The 19884-nt window shown below is 39.5% G+C and overlaps 1 protein-coding gene across 4 annotated transcripts in view; it reads right to left on the bottom strand.

The window, feature by feature from the left end:
• Window positions 1–15409: 15409 nt before the first annotated feature.
• PLOD2 (procollagen-lysine,2-oxoglutarate 5-dioxygenase 2) overlaps window positions 15410–19884 on the bottom strand; it is a 76447-nt gene continuing 71972 nt past the window's right edge. For all 4 annotated transcript variants that reach the window (XM_052805046.1, XM_052805045.1, XM_052805043.1 and 1 more), the window contains 3 exons: window positions 18081–18227; window positions 17725–17850; window positions 15410–16638 (listed from right to left, as the gene is read on the bottom strand). In XM_052805046.1, coding sequence (XP_052661006.1) covers window positions 16483–16638; window positions 17725–17850; window positions 18081–18227 — 429 coding nt within the window. In that variant the 3' untranslated portion in view covers window positions 15410–16482. The remainder of the gene's footprint in view (window positions 16639–17724; window positions 17851–18080; window positions 18228–19884) is intronic.

Raw genomic sequence — 19884 nt, forward strand, 5'->3', positions numbered from 1 at the left:
GAGGTCAGACAACTGCGGCTTGGGTTCATGTCTAGTTGTTACCAAGTCAAAGGCTTCCCTCTCAAAAACAGAGTGCTAATGATCAAGCGACAATCCAAATGCAAACGAGAAAGAAGCACCAAGAAAACATCTGGAAGCAATATTGGTAGGAAGAGAACATGGAGACGTGGCCAAATGTTTCACTGCCAAAGAGGGGGGAAAAAAAAATTAAAAAAAAAAAAAATTAACGACAAGGGGCTTTTCCCTGCCTGCATTCAAAGATCATCAACGGAGCATCTGTGTAGAATAAAAGACTAGGAGAGAAAGTACATACGTGGCTAGGGAATGAGGAAAGAAGAAAGTGCTAGAAAAACAACTCCAGACTAGCTAAGGAAAAAGCTGATTAGCATGCAGTCAGCTGACATCTACACAATAAATAGCATAATCAACATTCATATACATCTGTCCAATAAAGCCTGTGAGAGCCACCATTTTTCCTTAACAATCACCAAGTTTATATCAGAAGTTACCACACGCTGGCAAACAAAGTCAAATTTCTGAAATCTTTCTTGCCACAATTGACCTGTTGATTAAGCATCAGGATAATGCAAGGAGTCAAACTAATGAAAGCCACTGGAAACTTACATTAATGCTTAGGCTACAGTGGCTGCTGACACAAAGAATTTAAATGAATTCCAGAGACCAGCTGGCAAAGAAAATATGTTGAAGCAGAGGGAAATTTTTAAAGCAAATCTGAAAAGGTAATTTTGCTGGGGCTTGTTTCTGAAAAAAAAAAAAAAAAAAAAAAAAAAGAGCTACTTTTCACTCTCCTGCAGCAGCTTTAACTTCAACAGAAACATTGCTCCTTATTGCCCGGCCAGTTCTTACACATGCACCCCTTCAGGGCAGACTTCCAAATATTAGATGGAGAGAGATGCTGCGCAAATATTTACTCTGTTCTGCGAGGTAGAAAGCGAGGGGCAGTAAAATGCAGGTTTGTAATGTCTTATAAAGAGACAGAGATGCACGCTGCCAACCCATCGCTTGGTTTCCATTTCCCAGCTCCCAACACCTCTCTGCAGGATGCTGAGGGTCCCGTCAGGGTGGGGAGAGCCCACTGCCCAGCTGCAAGCAGGGCTCATGGTATGTGTCCTCAGGGACAAGCTTTGGCACACACCTTCGAGCTGAGCTTCTTCCTCATGGGCTGCAAATACAGGAGCCAGTATCCCTCACAAAAAGTCAGGACACAGGAAAATCTGTTGTCCATACGAACTGCTTTTAGAGGAGCAGGTTCTGCAGCTGAAAGCAGTTTTAACCTACTGACAAATTATATAATGGAGCAAGGGACAAATTACTGCCTCCTTCCAGCCCTGCTCAAAGCGAGTTTCACAGGCTTCATTCTTCCTCGGAATCACTTCAGCTCTAGCACAGTTTTCCAGTTAAAAAGCCATTTCTGAAAGTGCCTTCACCCAAATGACAATTCAAATAAAATATACTACACGTAGACATTTATTTGTCCTTAATAGCACCTTCCTTGATGGATATATACTTTCCATACGTCTAGGAAATGAAACCTGACCAGAGATGTGAAGAATTTGTGAGGAGGCGAGATCCGATGAGCGAGCAGCTGCCTTATTAGCAGCTGTACAGCTCTCGATTTAGAGGCTTCATTCACTCAGAGCTGAGGAACACCTTCTGTGCCCGATGCTATAAATGTCAGTCGGGACTAAAAATGGCAACAGGACATTTTTGTTGTTGCTTCCCAGCCATGTCACCTGAGCCCAACAAAGCTGCATGGGTGATAGAGGAAGCGGATCCTCTGGCAGTGGCGCATCAGTCCCGTCCCTCGCATCCGCGCCTCCTCCTTCACTCCTGCAGCAGGGACAGCTGTTGAGCGAAAGCAGAGCCATGAAAACAAACAGGTCTCCCAGCGACCGCCCGGCAGCCCCACACGCGCACCGAGTCTGCTCTGCATCTCTAAACTTTCCACCGATGCGACGAAACCCTGGTCTCTCCAGAACGGCTTCGTACTTTCAAAACTATCTGGATTGTCAGATCTGGCCAAGAATGATCTCTTAAGATAAACACAGCATGATTTAGCCAGCTGACAGCCCAGCTGTGGTTGAAGAGTGCCATAGGATAACCAGGGCATCCAGCGGGACACTGGAAAAGACCAGCACCATGGGATTTGTGAAACAGTGCTGACACGTGGCACAAGAGCAACTCGATGTACCTTTGTATCTCCAGCAACCTGCTTTCTTTTTAAAGCAAGCTGTTCTTTCCCCCTTGCCCCAGAAGTCTGCTTTAACCTGACTCAGTACAAGCAACCACAGAAATCCCTGGGCAATTACAAAGATACTTGCTACATTTTCCATTCTTATAGGAAAAAAGGTTCTTAACCCTTTATGGTCCTTTGGGGTTTAGTCTGCATTTAGAAGGAGCAGAACCTTAAGTAAGCACCAAACAAAATACAGATTTTTTGCTGGGTTAGACTTTAAGGCTAGTTTAGGAGTTTATTTTCCAGTTAGTATTTTAAAAATGCTATTTCCACTCACCACATCTAGAAAGGAAATCCCACAGCATGAAAAGGCTCCATGTGGTTCAAAACTGTAGCTTTTCCGCTCACATAGAAGAGGGAGCTAATAACCTCTAATATGAAAACAATTCTGCAGTTGTATTCTCTGATCTGTCACATCCATAAATTCAAACGCCAATCCAAAAAACTCAAACTGGCTTTACTCACTAAGAAATTGCCTCTTCTCCTGATAATGACTTCCTCTGACAACAAAATTACATTGAAACAATTGAACTTTGCCAACAGAGAATTTATGAGATAGAAAGTGAAACCTTTGTGCTATCAGAGTCAGCAGCTCAAGATCTAGTCCACAGCAGTTAAGGGAAACGGAATTATTATTAACAATGAATATTTATAAAACATAATAGCCCAAGCATTTTACAGTTTTAAGGTGTAAAATGTAAATCATTTTTCCATTTTGTCTTTTCCTCTGCAGCCTACAAACCACATAACCAGTTAATATACTCACTGAAGTATACAAAGAGTTTCCATTTAACTTTTTCCTACTTGACTAAAATCAGCAGGCAAACCCATCAAACTAGAGCTGATAAAAATGGCTCTATCCATCTACCTCTTGTTTTTAAAAGACTTGAAGAAATGGTTCTGTGCAGATTTTTTTTTTTAATATAGTTTTAAGTTCTATAATCTTTTTTGACCTGGCTTTGCCAAGGTACAATCAATCAAACATGTATGTCAGTGGTCACTTGAAATATTTGACAGTGTTTTGGTATGGACTGGAGACATCAAAACAAAATAAAACCAAAAAAATAAAAAATCAGGGTTTCAATCTTTGGAACAATAAGTGATTTCAAAAAAAATAAGATGAAATTTTACTTTTAGTTCTGGGAGATAACAGCTATTTTCTCACATCCAAATAATTAGCAGAAAGGCTTGGAAAAAGGGTCCCACCTTTCCAGCAGAAAGGCTTGGAAAAGGGGTCCCACCTTTCCAGGTACTTCACACTTACCACATGCGCCATACAGAAACGGCACATCCAACTAACATCCAGGAAAACAAGTTATTTGCTCCATCATATATTAACACAGCCCCTGTATATTAATACTCAAACAACAGCATAAGAGTCAGAAATAACATTTCCTTAGAATGTCAAACGAGAGCATAAGTGCCAGGTGCAGGAGAGATTGTGTGTGGCATAGGAAGGTGGAAAGCTCCCCACAGACAAGACAAGGGAAGGGAAGAGATGCTCCCACGGCATCGCATTGGCTGGCGTCGCTCTTGGCTCCTACAGTCTGGGAGGTTTTGGTTTCATACCAGAAGACATTTTTAGAAAGGCACAGAATAGGACCAGGGAAGAGATCCCACACTAGACATCAGCTTGTTGGTAAAGTTTTGTCTTACTTTTTGCTCTGCACATCGAGCTGGCACAGAGCTCCGTCTGGTATTTGAAGCACGTCCCTCCTCACAGCCCCCTCCCATCCCGCCACCCCCAGACTCGAGCGAGGCTGCCGGGAAGGCGGTCGGATGAATCGTGGATGCTCGCCTGGCTACTGAGTCACTCAGCTGGAGGTCAAAGCCAAGACTGCAAACTGAGACTCTGCAGTCTCTTCCCAGATCTGTTGCCAAACAGTATGAACAAATGTTTTTCTGAGCCTCAATTTTCCCATCTACTTGCAAAATACTTGGATGCATTTAGATGAAAGGCTATACAAGTACTGCTCTAGTACCAGACACTGTTTCATCCTCTCAGGTTATAAATTGCAAGTACCACCTAAAATTCTGGGTATGCGAGTATTTTTCAAGGTTTTTTAGGTATACATGTACAAACGCACACTGCCCAAATGTGAAATTATTACTAGACTTGAATTCTAAAACTGTATCTTAAGTATTATGTTTAAGTATTTTTGCAGTTATTTTGTCTATCCTAATTTCTATTATCCAGACCCCATCCTGTCTTTAATAAGCATCTGTAAAATTCGATTTTGGCCAGAGGATGGCAGACAGAGTACAAAGGCACTATTTTATCTTCAACTTCTACTCACCAGGCAAAAAGTATATACATAAGGCAAAGTGTTTTTTCTTTCCGCTGTCTCTGTTTGCTCATACTTTTATTAACTAGGTTAAATACTTTGACCTCCCCAGCAAATTACAGAAGTGAGTTTATAGAACAGACATGTCATGAAATCAAATTGAGAAATGTTATTTCCAAGAAGAACCTTCAGTCAGATGTGCAGAAATTCAGCAACTTGCAGGCATGGTCCCAAAACAGATCTCACTATTTTATTGTTCATACATAGTGCTATTTTAATTGTGTTAAAATTACTGTTATTTCCTTTTTATTTAACAGAGTTTTTAAGATTATTCTTGCAAGCAGCCTTAAGTAACCACCAAATGAATTAAATTATGTTGTGGTATATTTACTCAATACATACCCAAGATAGCAGAATAAATGACCAGAAGCTTAGCAGACAGAAGGTCATTGTGGGACTACCCAGAACTCACCCCTAAATTATAAGCAATTTTTCTTGCTGCTATTATTCTTGGTTTAAGCTTAGTGAATTTGAGATTTTTAATAGCCTTCTGCCCCAACTTCTAAGGAAAATGAGCACAGAAAGCACCATTAAATATTGCAGAGGGCTTTCTTTGAGCTTCATGTGTTATCATTTAATCAAAGCGTAATGCACTCCAACTTGCAGAGGGCAGCAGTTCAGTTCAAAGAGTTACAATGCTCCTTCAAATTATTTCCTGAGTGATAAGTAAGTACAAGATTGACACTGTGCAAAGCCATTAGTCCACTATCTATGCAAGTCTTTACATAGTCCTGAACCTATTGCTATTCTAAAAAGGAAAGGAAAGTTTTTCTTTGGCATTTGGTTTGAATACATTTATTTCTGAACTGAAGAGAGACAAAGAGAGGAACTGGAGCCTGGAGAAGCATACCATGAAGAAACCATGCTTCACATTTAAGTAGCATTTATATTGCCAATGGTATTGGCTGTGTTGTTGGAGTGTTTTCTCCTTTCCCACAACACTCTACTACAAAGAAAAACATTCATAATTCAAAACTTAGGAGGTTGGAAAGCTAGCTGAAAAGGATAAATATTCTCTTTATCAAGATTCATTTTATACAGAGGGCTACCAACATGCTGAACTAAAGCCAGGTGGGAATGCAGAAAGAAGCTCTGTCTCTACAACCAATTTCCAGGAATCTGAGAGAAGTGAAGTGTTTAACAAAGTGGTAAGGAAGGACTGCAGGCATCTCTGTAATTGCTTTACCAGTGGACCACAGGCATTTAGGAAAATACTGGATTCAAGAAAGAAGTTGGCACAAAGTAGGGAGAGATGCCATGTCTTAGTACTCTGCTTGTACCATAAGACATTCCACCAAGTGACACAGACAGAAGGCAGCACAGTAAATTAAAAAAATAAAGAATCAAAGTTATCTAAAAGTTTTTGACAAGGAAACATAAAGAGTAAACTTAAGTTGGGGTGGGAGGAACCTAGGATTTCCTATTAGTTGCTTTATGAATAATCCTCAGTGTTTCAGCAGACCAAATGTGACAAATGACAGCAGATATGTTTGTTGGGGTTTCCAGCCCTTAGAACACAAAATAGAAGACAGGAGAGTATCTGCTAACTTCTGACATGATCAATATATTTCACTGTCCATTATAGCTTGGCAACTGGATTGAAAAAAGACACTATGCTTAATGCTCTTTTTCTCATGAATATTAGACCATGATATGCAATGTTGTCGCTAGCTTACTCAATTCCGCTGCCTTGCACTTTTTCTAAACTCATTTCTTATGCATGAAGATTTATAACTTTACTTCGTATACAATCACTTGGCGCCATTATAAAAAAAAAAGTTTTATTTCTTTCCTTGTGAAAAGCAAAACTGAATTTCAAACCAGTTTTCTTCAGTAGTTTTTTTCGGATCTGCAAGCTTCGTTAATGAAAGGAAAACATTCTTATGATTAGTAATAAACACTCTTATCTCTTCTTAGATATTTAAAAAAGAAAAGTTAAAAATCCAGTAGAGTTTTCTGTAAGTTTTTATCATGAGCAAATATTCTGTGGCAGACATTCCATCTGAAAGACCTTCCTTGGCTTGTTTTTGAAGTAAAGTAGCAGCACTACAATACAGCATGCTGCACATAAAATCTTCAGCTTGAAGATAAGCACATCAAAAACTGAGGAGCAGAAGCAGTATTTTTACATATGGGAAAGATAAAAACCAATCTACATTTATAAAATAAAAGTAACTATGCAGTAGTGGTATTTATGTATGAGTTACTTATAATAAACGCAAGGGTATCCTTCTCTAAAGTTTCTTCGTGAAGTAAGGAAATATTTTTCAGCCTTACAAGACCAATTCCTTTTGCATTAGCAAAGAGCTGCAGTTTTACTTTGGGCATATTTAACTCCATTATCTGAAGAAGTCAAATAATTCTGTAAGGGCATTTCTAGCAAAAATAATAAGCTTTGCTTACTGCAGACCTCCTATACTTTGTCAACAGGAATTTCTTCATATTTGAACACTCAGATTATGTATTTTATCCATTTCCCTGAACAAAAGAAGTATTCACTTCTCATGTGTTGACACAGTTCTATAGTTCTAGTGACTTACACTGCCCAAGAACTATAGTAGCTTCCTTCATTTCCCAAGTTAAAAAAACAACAAAGCCAACCCCCCCCCCCAAAAGGTGTAGTAAAACACCCCAGATCAATGATGTGGAAAAACCACAGAGTATGCTATCAGCCTCCTCTTTTCCAGGGGCTTTGCTCTGTCTCAGTGCCTCTGCTTGGGTGTCCATCAAGCCCTGGTGCTACTCTACAATTGCCAGCCTGCTCCTAAAGGTTCACAAGAAATGCATCAGAAAGAGAGCTCTGGCTGGATTTCTAACATACCAAGACAAGAAAAGCTTCAGTCACCCCCGTACGCAAGGAAGGTATCTTGAATTCCAAACTGTAAGAGCCAGGTGAGATTTCAGATAAGTCTTTCATTCAACAACTGTCTTATTTATCCTAAATGTGGAGCTTGCCCAGTAAAACCAAGAGAACAGAATGGTGGACGTATGTCCTCTCAACCCTTGGCCCCAGTGGTCTCAATATAAAATAGCATCACCTGCTTTGCAGGAAGTAGATAAATTAGCACTTTAGGTATAAGTATTTTGCAAACTTGTTATCAGCTCTTAGGTACTTGCAAGCAAAGGACACTTCGAAGCTGTACAGACACACTCATTCTACTGGAAATTAATACTTACATCAGCAATTTGCATTCATAAATGCAGTCAGTTTCAATTCCTCCATGAAAACTCTCAAAAAACCCACCTGTCTCTATACTTGCCTATTTTCTTTCACGTTAACTCTGAATAACTTACTTGCCATGGACTTTTAATGCCAGGCATGAGACCTGGTAGGCATTAGAGCTACATGCAGTATTGCATGCTGGGAGCTTCTCAGCTAAGGAATGATGACTAGATTAGAAGTTTGACCTTACTTTTGAATACATATGCTTTAATGGTATCTCTCATCTTTGATGAGAAGATAGATGAAAAAAAGACCCTTCAGGAAGAAAATCTGCAACTAGGAGCTCTTTCCATTCTTTTTTTTTTTTTTTTTAATTACTTTTAAAGAAAGTTAAATTTCTATACAAATAGGTCTTCAGGCTGCAGTATTTTGATGACATTCCTTAAGTGTCTCCTCAGGGTTCTGGTCATAAAATACTCAATGTAGGGAGCAGTTTTGTTGTCTTAATGGCTGCAAAGTTTTCCTCTCCTCTGCAATATAATCTCAATTTATTTTTATTTTTTATGAGCTTCTGATTCCCACCATTTGAATGCTGCTATAGCTTTATAATGTTCTTTTGTTCCCTTCAGACTAAAAGTAAATAAGAATAGGAACAACTTGCCAAAACCAGATCCATTTATTTGCTCAAACATCATTTCAAGAACACCTGCACAGCTATTTTGGAAACATACTGGTATCTCCATTCATCCTTTCACATCTGTGTTATCCAACTTCAGATAGATTATGTCTACCTAATGATGAAAAATGCACAGCATTTTCCATACCTTTGTGTTCAGCTAAAGAACATCTCATTTTCCTATTTTGACATTTGAACAACTAATATCGATCAATTAATTCATGGAAAGCTCATATTCCCTTTGTGTCAGTGATATTTAGAGAAAAATCAAGCCTTGCCTGTGTACTCTTCTGCGCCATAATTTTCAGAATAAGGGAAACACTTTTTTTGAGTCTGAGCAGCACAATAAAAAAAATCCTCTTTGTAGAACACCACCAAGATACAGCCAGGCTATGAAAAAGATCAAGCATGGGTTTGTGTTCATATACACTGTGCTGGTTTTGGCTGGGATGGAGTTAATTTTCTTCGTAGTAGCTAGTTTGGGGCTATGTTTTGGATTTGTGCTGAAAACACTGTTGATAACACAGGGATGTTTTAGTTACTGCTGAGCAGTGCTCACACAGAGCCGAGGCCTTTTCTGCTTCTCACCCCACGCCACCAGCGAGCAGGCTGGGGGGGCACAAGGAGTTGGGAGGGGACACAGCTGGGACAGCTGACCCCAACTGACCCAAGGGGTAGTCCAGAGCATATGACATCATGCTCAGCATACAAAGCTGGGGGAAGAAGAAGGAAGGGGGGGACATTCGGAGTGATGGCGTTTGTCTTCCCAAGTAACCGTTACAGGTGATGGAGCCCTGCTTTCCTGGAGATGGCTGAACACCTGCCTGCCCATGGGAAGTGCTGAATGAATTCCTTTGTCTGTTTTGCTTGTGCACATGGCTTTTGCTTTACCTATTAAACTGTCTTTATCTCAACCCGCAGGTTTTCTCACTTTTACCCTTCCAATCCTCTCCCCTGTCCCAGCTGAGGGCAGTGAGCGAGCAGCTGCATGGTGCTTAGTTGCCAGCTGGGGTTAAACCAACACACACACACACTGATGAATAATGAGATGAAGACTAAAAAGCCATCACCAAATACACATCACAACAGTGAAACATCACAGCACTCACCTGCTCCAACAGCCACCAGCGATGCCGCAAGTCGGGATGAAAGGCTTGCCTGTGGGATCTGAGAAACTGCACTCACCAGTGGCCCTCTGTATCCATCTCATCCCACTGGCTGTATAAACTACAAGAAAAAAGTTTAATCGGGAAACATCTATGCTTTTCTACAGAGCATATCTCAGTTATACCCTTGATATGTAATAGCTCCCTAGTTCTGATCCTAAGGCATCTTTCACTACCACAGAAGCAGCAGTTTAAAATTTACACTTCAATAACACTGTAAAATAAAGATCCCTTGTCTCTGCCTTCCTTGCTCCTGCCTGCACTTATGCAAAAGCTATTGGCCACCCATGCTTTTCTTTTTTGTCCCTGCTGGAAAGCTGACATCTGGCAAACACATGAGACGCGAAGGGGGCACAGTCTGGATAGAAAGCGACACGCGCATGTATGCTTGAGTGATGGGGGCATGGGCAAGGAGTCTAAGAGAACAAAAAGTTCATACCTCATATGGCCAAAATGCTTCATGCAGATTAATGCATGTGATTGAAGTATAAGAACTGAGAATTTCCTCTTTTTGCAAGTAACGCTACCAAGGTCTCCACTCTAAAATTCATGACAGCACAGCAAAGACAAGCCTTAGACAGTCAGATCTGGAAATTTTAAGGCAAAACACTATTTTATATACCAGGACCTGTCCTACTTTACATGGTATGTGTTTTAAAGAATGACCAAATGCTTGAAATAGCTCCCTGGTGAATCACAGTTTGCAAAAGTGATTCAGAGATGACAAGTCTCTAAATTTGGCTGTGCCAAAAGTTCATTGTTGCATTGTGCACCTGCCCACCTCTTACATTCACCCAGTGCTTCCAAAGATAAAAGCTAGCTTTTGGTACCTTATACTTAATACTTTCTGCATCAACTTCTCATGCATTGTGTTTACTTCATGCTGGAGAACACTCCTTTAAAAAGCTGCAATGGCCTTGGGCTTTTGGGACTTGAAACTCATTAGGGCACACCACTTCTTACAGAAATGCCTTCAGTTACCACCACGTCCAAGTTAGAAGTCTCTGGGGAAAAAACAAGTTAACCCCCCAAAAATCCTCACCTCCTGTAAGCTCAAAGACTTGCTAGAATTCAGGAGCTAAAATCTCAGAGGAGTTCATCGTTACAAAGCACATTCTGTTTTCTCCAAGCCCTTTATACACATCCTGGGGGCAACTAAGTTGGATCCAACTATGCAGCAAAGCCCTAATTTCTCCGTAATCAGTGTGCTGAGTGCAACCAGGGACTGCAGCAGGATGCAGCTCACTCTCTCAGGTACCCTCACCAACTCCATCTCTCCATCCTCACTGCTGCCACAGGAGGATGGAGAAAGACCTATCATTCAAATATTAACAACAGCCATTGGACACACCTTCCCATTGCAGAAGAGTAACACTTGTTAACAGTCATCAAGTTACTTTAAGGAACAAAGACCTAAGCAGTTATTCTGTTAGTTCTGCTGCTATACTACAGGGAGAAGATAATTTGCTTTATATGCTTGGAAGAATATGTTTCAATTTAAGACTGAAAATTACTGCTCTAGAAACAAAGTGGAAAACAGTAAGGTTGCAAACCTCCTTTTCACACACCGCCAGTGGATGACTGTACATTGTGAGATTAGCAGCCCAAGTCTGTGAAAGCTTAAAGCCTGATGTGTTAGTCAAGCCCACTTTGAAGGGTAAGTCCTGACGTCTTAAGGTATTAAGTATTGTAAACCATCTCACAGGCTCAAAGTATTGCTCACATTAACTGTCATTCTAACTGAAGCTGTGAAAATGCAATGTTTTCATGCCCCGTCTGTACTACAGACATTGTAGTAAGGAAGTAGCTTGTACTAAATTTGCTCTGCTACCTTCCTCCTCTCTCCGCTCCCCACTCCCAAAAGAGTGGGGAAACAAAATGGTGCAAAGCCATTAGCAGAGCAACTCCTTTCACAACTAATCAAAAATCTTGGAAATAGAATAAATCTGGTTTCAAGCCAAAAGACTTGTTCCTGAATAAATTTTTTACTATGCAACCACGCATCTCCCTTGCCAACTTCAGGCACGCTGAGAGATTCAACAACTGTAAACCAGTAGTAAGCGGAGCAGGCAAGTGCAAAGGGAACAATATTCAGGACCCAAAACACAAGTAAACTCTTTCAAGAAAACGCAGTCTTCTTGACTACCTAGATGGCATGGCATTGCCCCAAAGCACTGCCTGTGATATAGCCAATACTCTCCATGCTGGCCAGGCTCTCAGCTTTGCTACTTCTGAAGTTGCACTGATGCCAATAAAGGCTGTAACCATGCTGACTGAAATCCTACTTTTGAACTGTGTCCCTACTCTATTAAATATGTTAAGACAAATATGCCTTTATTAGATAGCTGATCTTACATTTGATTCTTGTGCAAAATAATCCTGAGGGGCATTGCTTTAAACACAGCCAAAACAGCTTTTCTGAAGCAAAGCTCAATCCAGAAAACTAACTTTCCAAAAGCAATAAATTACCAAGAGAAAAAGAAAACGATGATCATCTCTCTACGTTTAGCAACCTTAGCATCACACCAGGATATCAGCTGCTTCTCAGATCTCCTGTTAGTTTAGGATCAAGGTGCCATAGGAACACACTGCAGAGCTCTGTGCCAATAGCTGCAGAAGGAAGCAATTCCATGGGTTAAATTTTGAACATTCCTGACCTTTGACCCATCCCCCCCTCATTTCACCCTCCCCCCAGCCCCAAAATGCACTAAAAGACAGCTGTCATCCTGTAAGTGGGGTGCATTTATATAAATCTTAAAAGCTTTGTCAAATGGGAAGATAATTACAGAAATAAAAAAGAAATACAACTAGCAAATAAAATGTTTCACTGAAGATAAGAGCACCTCTTTCCAATTGTGTTTAACATTTGATTTGTATACAAGAACAATGTTCTTCAGTACTGCTGAGCAAGACTATCTGCTTCATTAGATCCAGAATAACTTTTTGTATTAAGATACAGAAAGTATTTGGGAAACCACATTGGAAAGCCATTTGAAGTGACACTTCTACCATTTGGGTACAACAAAATCCTGCACCATCAGTTCTCATTTCCACTTTAGTGTTGGCTGGAAACTAACTTTCTGTCAGAGACCACGTTCTTGGCAGCAGCTAGAGGGAAGAAACAGAACAACTGGGACTTCCTGGCAGTCATAAATTAATTACTTACTCCTGCAACTCTACAGTTAACTCTACTAGTGCACATCTCAGCTCTGAGAACTGCCAATATCAATTCTACAAATGCATTTGATACAGGCTCTGCCCCCTAATTCATGCTCTGCTATGGAATCAAAAAAATCCCATAATTAAAAAAAAAAATAATAGTCAAGTAATTTATCTGACACTTAAGTCACATTGGGCTGCTGAGACAGGTATTGTCTTCCCTTTCACTCACAAAAATAGCAGAGCAGTCTACTCTGCCATGAAAGAAAGTGAGGATTCAGGGAAATGAAGATTCAAAAAATACTTACTTCTTTCAGAACTGAATCTACTGAAGACCATATCAGAAATAAATCAAAGGAAACTGAAATGTATACATTCTTTAAAAAGCTCATTGCAGTAGCTGAAAAGAAAAATCTGAACAAATTCTTTCAAGCAGAAAAACAAAAGCAAAACTAGTACATACACATGGGAGGAAGGAATTATAAAGGTCCTTTCTAGACTCTTCTGTGTCTTTAAATGTCTTTGTCTCCTTATTTCTTACATGCTGCAAAAGAGAAGCTGTTGTGGAAGCCCTGCGTTGAATTAACATTTATTCCATGAATACAGTATATGTGGGGGGAAAGCCATTAGAGGAGAAAAATGCATAATCAAATAGATTTCATTATTAGCACCTCACTGAAAATCTATCTTCTTTTGGGGCTTGTCATAGCCTTATTCCTATCAGCTCACAGTAAGAGTGGAACAGTAGTCCTTTGGGAAAAAGAATGAAGTGGCAAATACATATTGGAATTACTTGTTGCACAGTGATGTTAAAGATTAAATGTGTCATATACTACCAAATGTCCTGAACATTTTTTAGGAGTAGAGTTGGAATAGTTCATGAATATGAAATAAACCCAAGTTATACTCAATCTCCTTATGGTTAAAAATATTAAGAAATCTCTTGCCCATTTACTGCTCTCTCATCTCTTACCCACACCACAGTCTCCTCAAGTACTTAGCAGTGAAAAATAAAGCTAGATGAAAGCAGAACAAATCAAATACTTTACAATGTCTCATCTGTTGCAGAGCACCTTTATGTCCCCATACTCCCAAGGTTTCTCATACACTGCTGGAACTTAGGTTACTGCTTTCCTGCTGATGCATATATATTCTATGCCCCAAAACAAACTTTGTTAGGAGACACAAGAGTCTTTAAGTGCTTTTAAAAGAACTAATGAAAATTAATCTCCTAACAGTGACAATTCTGTTTAGCCTGTGTGAGCTCATATACTCACAAGCTAACAGTACAGCAAAGCTTTCAGAACTAATTCAGGTGAACTGTTAAGAACAAACTTTTTTCTGATATCTGTCCGTTCCTAAGAAGTTAATGAGGACGCTTCCACACACGTTGCCGTCCACCTGAAAGGCAGTTGTCAGCCTTTGCAAATACTTCATTAAAAGAAAAAACAAGAGAGAATCTTAGCAACGTGAGCATGGTGAACACATTTTCCCTTCCAATAAATGTGCAGCACAGTAAACGTAGCATTACGTGTCACTACATGACAGAGTGCATTTATAGTTGCAAACATAGAAAATTAACATTAAGTAAAGCCCTCATATATTTGTTGAAGGAAAAAATATACATTAAAAAAATCAAATGTGACTGAGAATTACAAAATACATAATTAAAATACAAGTCTTGGAAAAAAAAAAATTCTGCAAAAGAACTTCCCCTGTGTGTTACAGGATTGTATTTTTGTGGGTTTTTTTACAAGAAAGGTCCTCATAACAGTAAACTGTCTGTAACTGATCCAGTGGTAAAAATATTATTCTGTTCTGAGTTAGCCTAAGAGGCCACAGGCAAATGCTCAGAAAAGGTGATCAACAAAGGCTGCTTTCATTCTGAAGGCCTGGAGGTTTTCTTATCTGTAAAGTTTGCCTAAGCACAGGCGAGAGAGAGACACTCACTAAGACAGAGGTGTTCCATGTCTGGAAACAAAGTCAAGGGATATCAATCTCCAAATACTAGCCTGAAATACAGAAAAGTTGACAGTGTAAAGAGAAATTAAAAGAAAGCAAAGAACTTCCTGTGAAAAGCCATTCCTTTTCAAGCCAGCCCATTTTAGTACATAATTCAAGTTACCACATTTTTGTGTATTTGCTTCAGCATAACTAAGTACAGTTACAACCCATTCCTCAAAACAGGAGAACACGAAAATAAGCAGACAGGCTTGTTTTCAGTAGAAGAATAATCTTTGATGTCCTCTCCCAATCTTTTCAGCTCCAAATAAAGCTTCTGTTTAGGGAATGTGATAGAAAGCATCTTCAAATATTAGCATGTAAAAAGTGAACTACTGCTTAGATCATCGAAAAGCCTCTGTATAAAAAAAAGGAAGGTTGGTACAGAAAACAAGAAACATCCATCCTGCTGGGGTTGTTCTGAAAGTGTAATGCAATGTTTGGTACACAGGCACCAACTCATATAAGAAATAATTTCAATAGTAACAGAGTAAATAAGCCAAAAACTGACACTTGGAGAAACTTCCAATCTAAACATATCTACAGTTCCTTTAAAAATATTCATCAGTAAATATAATTTCTGTAAGAACAACGGAAACATGCAAAGAAACTACCTAATACAGTCAAGTAAAAGCTGTTACATTAATTTAAAATTACCCTTTATTTTTCACAAGTTTTTCCAACACGTTGTGCATTTTGGCACGGTAGACTTTGAGATAGTTAGCTTCAAGTTTCTTTAAATTACAAACAGTAAATACAGTAGGAATATTTTAAACTGATTTCTTTAAAATAAACAGCAAGTTAAGACCCTTAGCTGTAAAAGAGAGACTGCCACCATTTCATTTTCCTGATAAAAAATTCAAGTAATTTTAAGTAAGAGTAGAAAATTGTCTTTATAAAACATCCTATTATTAAAATTTACCAGCGTTCTGAAAATAAACATCAAATTTCCAGTATCAATTCGGTGCAATTACACATTTGGAAAAATAACTCATTTTAAATGAAGGTCACTTGGTGAAGAAAATTAAGTTTTCAACAGGATGAGTTCTCAAAACAAATGATAAACCACTTTTTCTTAGCTAAATTATTTAACCCTTGCTCCATCTCTACATTTAATTTGTTTTTTCTTCTAAAGGTGTACATTTCAGCATTGAAAATGAATTAAGAAAACAGGCTACTGAGATGTTTTCCCTTCGGTATATACCAGCATACAGAATTATTTCTTATCCCCAACAACTGTATACAAGATTCACTTCATTTTGTTTTTATGCTGTGGTTTTTAATTGGTTGGTACCAAATATACACACCACAAAAACTTTAGCTGTGTCACTTTACTGAATGAAAACCACAATAAATTTTTCAGATAATTTTCTATCTAGGGTTGTTTGGGTTTTTCTCAACAAAGGAACTGATTCATTACAAAATGCTTTTCCATTTTCCCTCCTTACCTACTCTTTAAGACAGCAGAATGGAAAAACAAGCAGGACATGTTTACTTTGTGACTCAAGGCTCAGAGCAGATATTGAGAAATCTTCAACAATTTCAGAACATTTTCTTTCTTTCATTCTTTTAGCCCAAAGTAACTTTGCTGTCTAGGAACAGTAACTTAAAGTTTCTTTTATCACCATCTTCCAAAAGAAATCTATAAATAAATGTTTATGTAAAGAATCAAACACTGCTGCTGAAGGGGGGGGGGGGGGGGGGGAGAAAGAAAATTAAGGATCAATAAATGATACTGCAATGTATCTTGTGCCATTCAAGATAGGAAGTCCTTCATGTAAATGAGTAAGTCTTCCTGGGTGCATGAAACTCCATCCTTTCCTGGGAGACTCAATGGAGCAGTTGTACCTAAGAAATTTACATCCACCTCCCTGTAGTAAAAACACAAACAAAACAAACCCCCAAACATTTACCTTGTGTTTTAATAGAGTAAGTTCCTTTTTATTTATTCACAACTTAAAATATTTTGCTATTATTAATAGGCTGTTAACAATTTTTTTTTTTTTTTTTTTTTTTACTATCCCTACTAACAAGGTTATTTAAATGACACCCATCTTCAGAGCAATACATAACAGACATGCTTTTGCAGTTAAAGATTTGCGCTTGCTTTGCTTTAGCATTCCCTGGATAACAAGTCATTCAAGCAGCAACTCTGACAAACACACCGTCAATAACTTTACTGTAAATGATACCAGAAAGAAGCAAATCATGTTCACAGGCCTTGTTCCAGGACTGCATCCCTATTCAGGATAGCATTTAAACAAGTCTTAAATAAATTAATCGCGCTGTTGCTTTCAAACTGAAGGTGTGTTTTCTAAAATAGTAAGTTTGACAAACACATTGTGTTAAGTAGGACTGTGAATAATACAGGTTTATAAATGTAACAGGTTAAGTTTCTCTACTAGTCAAAGCTGGATATTACTGCCACTGCCCTGCCTATCTCCATACTCTGGGGACTGTTTTATTTGAATCAAAATCAGAGTAGAAAATAATTTATCTCAGGAAAAAAAAAAACCAGGAACAACAGTTGAAAATTTTCATTCTGTGGCTGATCTAAAAAAGAATCATTAAAAAAGTTGTAAAAAAAAGAAACCATTTGAGTCAACTTAGGACTATTTACAGTATTTCGAAAAATTGGTTTTCACTGTCCAGAAATGAAGCATTTCAGAAATGTTAAAAATTAAACGGCTAACATCTCCAAAGTTTTTCTTTAAACCCCTTCTCCTCCACCATCTGAAACCATTTTGACCAATTCAGCCTGACTGCATCAACAGTTCTGGATCCTGCAATTGAGCAGATTTAGTACTTGTCAAAAATACCAATGAATAATATAGCTCAATTTATGACACACATCTTTTCAACATGGTGTTTAAGTATATCCATTTGGGCTCTAGTTCGGAGATTACATTTGACACTCAAACGACAACATTTTTTAAGTCAGTAAATTGTCAACTTACTTGAAAGTCCTCTCCTACTTTGTTAAGAGCAATGTTGATTGTGAATGTAGAGGAGTCATGATGAGGTCTGAGTGACCGTTGTCTGTCTGGGCTATATTTTACAACAAAATTCAATAAAGCATACCCCTGAAACAAAATATACAGTCAGACTTCCACATGTGAACTTCCAAGTCACACATAGGGTTCTTGGGGTTTTTTGTGCTTAAAGCTGAGTTAACAACTCAACAACATTCATCTATAACTACTGCTACATCATGTATAAACTCCCCAGCCAAACCAAATAGGGTATATTCAATAAAATACTTAGAATTAGTCATGCCATGCAGTAATTATCTGCAGAAGTTTTAAACCCATACCTTAGTATAATAGCCAGCAAACACTTTTAGCGTTACTGGGGCAATGAACTCTCTTATGAAATGCAGCCATTCATTATCCAGTCCGATTTGCTTCATATGAATATCATCAGTTGGGACATTTTCATAACCTCCAGAAATACGGCTGTCCTAAGGAAAACACCATAAATAGCCTTGAAATATGGACATGAAATGTTTCTGGCACTTCTACAAATATTTATCTGAAGTCTGCAGAATCACAAAACTGCAACAAAGCAATGCTTTAGTGGGCATACATGAGCTTGCCGTACAGGAATTTCACAGCTAACTGCTGTGGAAAAAAAAATGCTGAGCTATCAATGAGCAAAAATTGGAAATTTTTTAAAAGGTGAGTCAATATTTGGCTGTGTTGCCTATAAATAAGGGCTTACTGGGGTAATGGTTTTATTTATTGAGATGTAGATGCAACTGAAGTTATATCAGATCAAGAGAGTACATCCCTCAACTTGACATGGTGATAAATGTTGAAATAACTTGAAGATAAAAGTATGTTAAAAAAAAGAAAAACAAACACCTTTCTGAAGGCTCCTCCCTGCAGTAAAATAATGACTGTAATTTATCTCTTTTCCGAGGTACCACGTTTGTGAATATGACAAACATTCCTCCGATTTTAGCAGTAGTTAATGAGTACCTTGAACTTTCTGCAAACACAAAAGCTCATAAGATTTGTGAGCAACTGCTATAGAGGGACAAGTCTGACAAATTACTACTTAAGAGGTAAATGAGTAAAACTTCTCTGAAGTTATCAACAGCAATCCAAGATCAGCCCTGGATAACTGTCGGATAACTACTACAGCAACTCCACGCACCACTGTTAGTGTCTGAATTTGCTAGTCCAAGGTCTGTGTTGGATTTGCTTGGCAAGGTTTTGGTAGCGGGGGAACTACAGGGGTGGCTTCTGTGAGGAGCTGCTGGAAGCTTCCCCCATGTCCGACAGAGCCAATGCCAGCCAGCTCCAAGATGGTCCTGCCGCTGGCCAAGGCCAAGTCCATCAGCAATGGTGGCAGCACCTCTAGGATAACAGATTTAAGAAGGGGAGAAAAAAAACAACTGCACAATGGCAGCCAGAGAGAGGAGTGAGAACATATAAGAGAAACAACCCTGCAGACACCAAGGTCAGTGAAGAAGGAGGGGGAGGAGGCGCTCCAGGTGCCGGAGCAGAGATTCCCCTGCAGCCCGTGGGGAAGACCATGGTGAGGCAGGCTGTCCCCCTGCAGCCCATGAAGGTCCACGGTGGAGCAGATATCCACCTGCAGCCCACGGAGGACCCCACGCCGGAGCAGGGGGATGCCCAAAGGAGGCTGTGACCCTGTGGGAAGCCCGCGCTGGAGCAGGCTCCTGGCAGGACCTGCGGCCCCATGGAGAGAGGAGCCGACGCTGGAGCAGGTTTGCTGGCAGGACTTGTGACCCCACGGGGGACCCACCCTGGAGCTGTGCGCTCCTGAAGGACTGCAGCCTGTGGAAGGGACCCATGCTGGAGCAGTTCGTGAAGAACTGCAGACTGTGGGAAGGACCCACAGTGGAGAAGTTTGTGGAGGACTGTCTCCTGTGGGAGCAGGGGAAGAGTGTGAGGAGTCCTGCCCCTGAGGAGGAAGGAGCGACAGAGACAATGTGTGATGAACTGACCCCAACCCCCATTCCCCATCCCCCTGTGGCACTGGTGGGGAGGAGGTAGAGAAAATCAGGAGTAAAGTTAAGCCCGGGAAGAAGGGAGGGGTGGGGGGAAGGTGTTTTAAGATTTGGTTTTATTTCTTATTATCCACTATGA

Source organism: Harpia harpyja, chromosome 12 (genome assembly GCF_026419915.1).
Source record: "Harpia harpyja isolate bHarHar1 chromosome 12, bHarHar1 primary haplotype, whole genome shotgun sequence".
Classification (NCBI taxonomy): Eukaryota; Metazoa; Chordata; class Aves; order Accipitriformes; family Accipitridae; genus Harpia; species Harpia harpyja.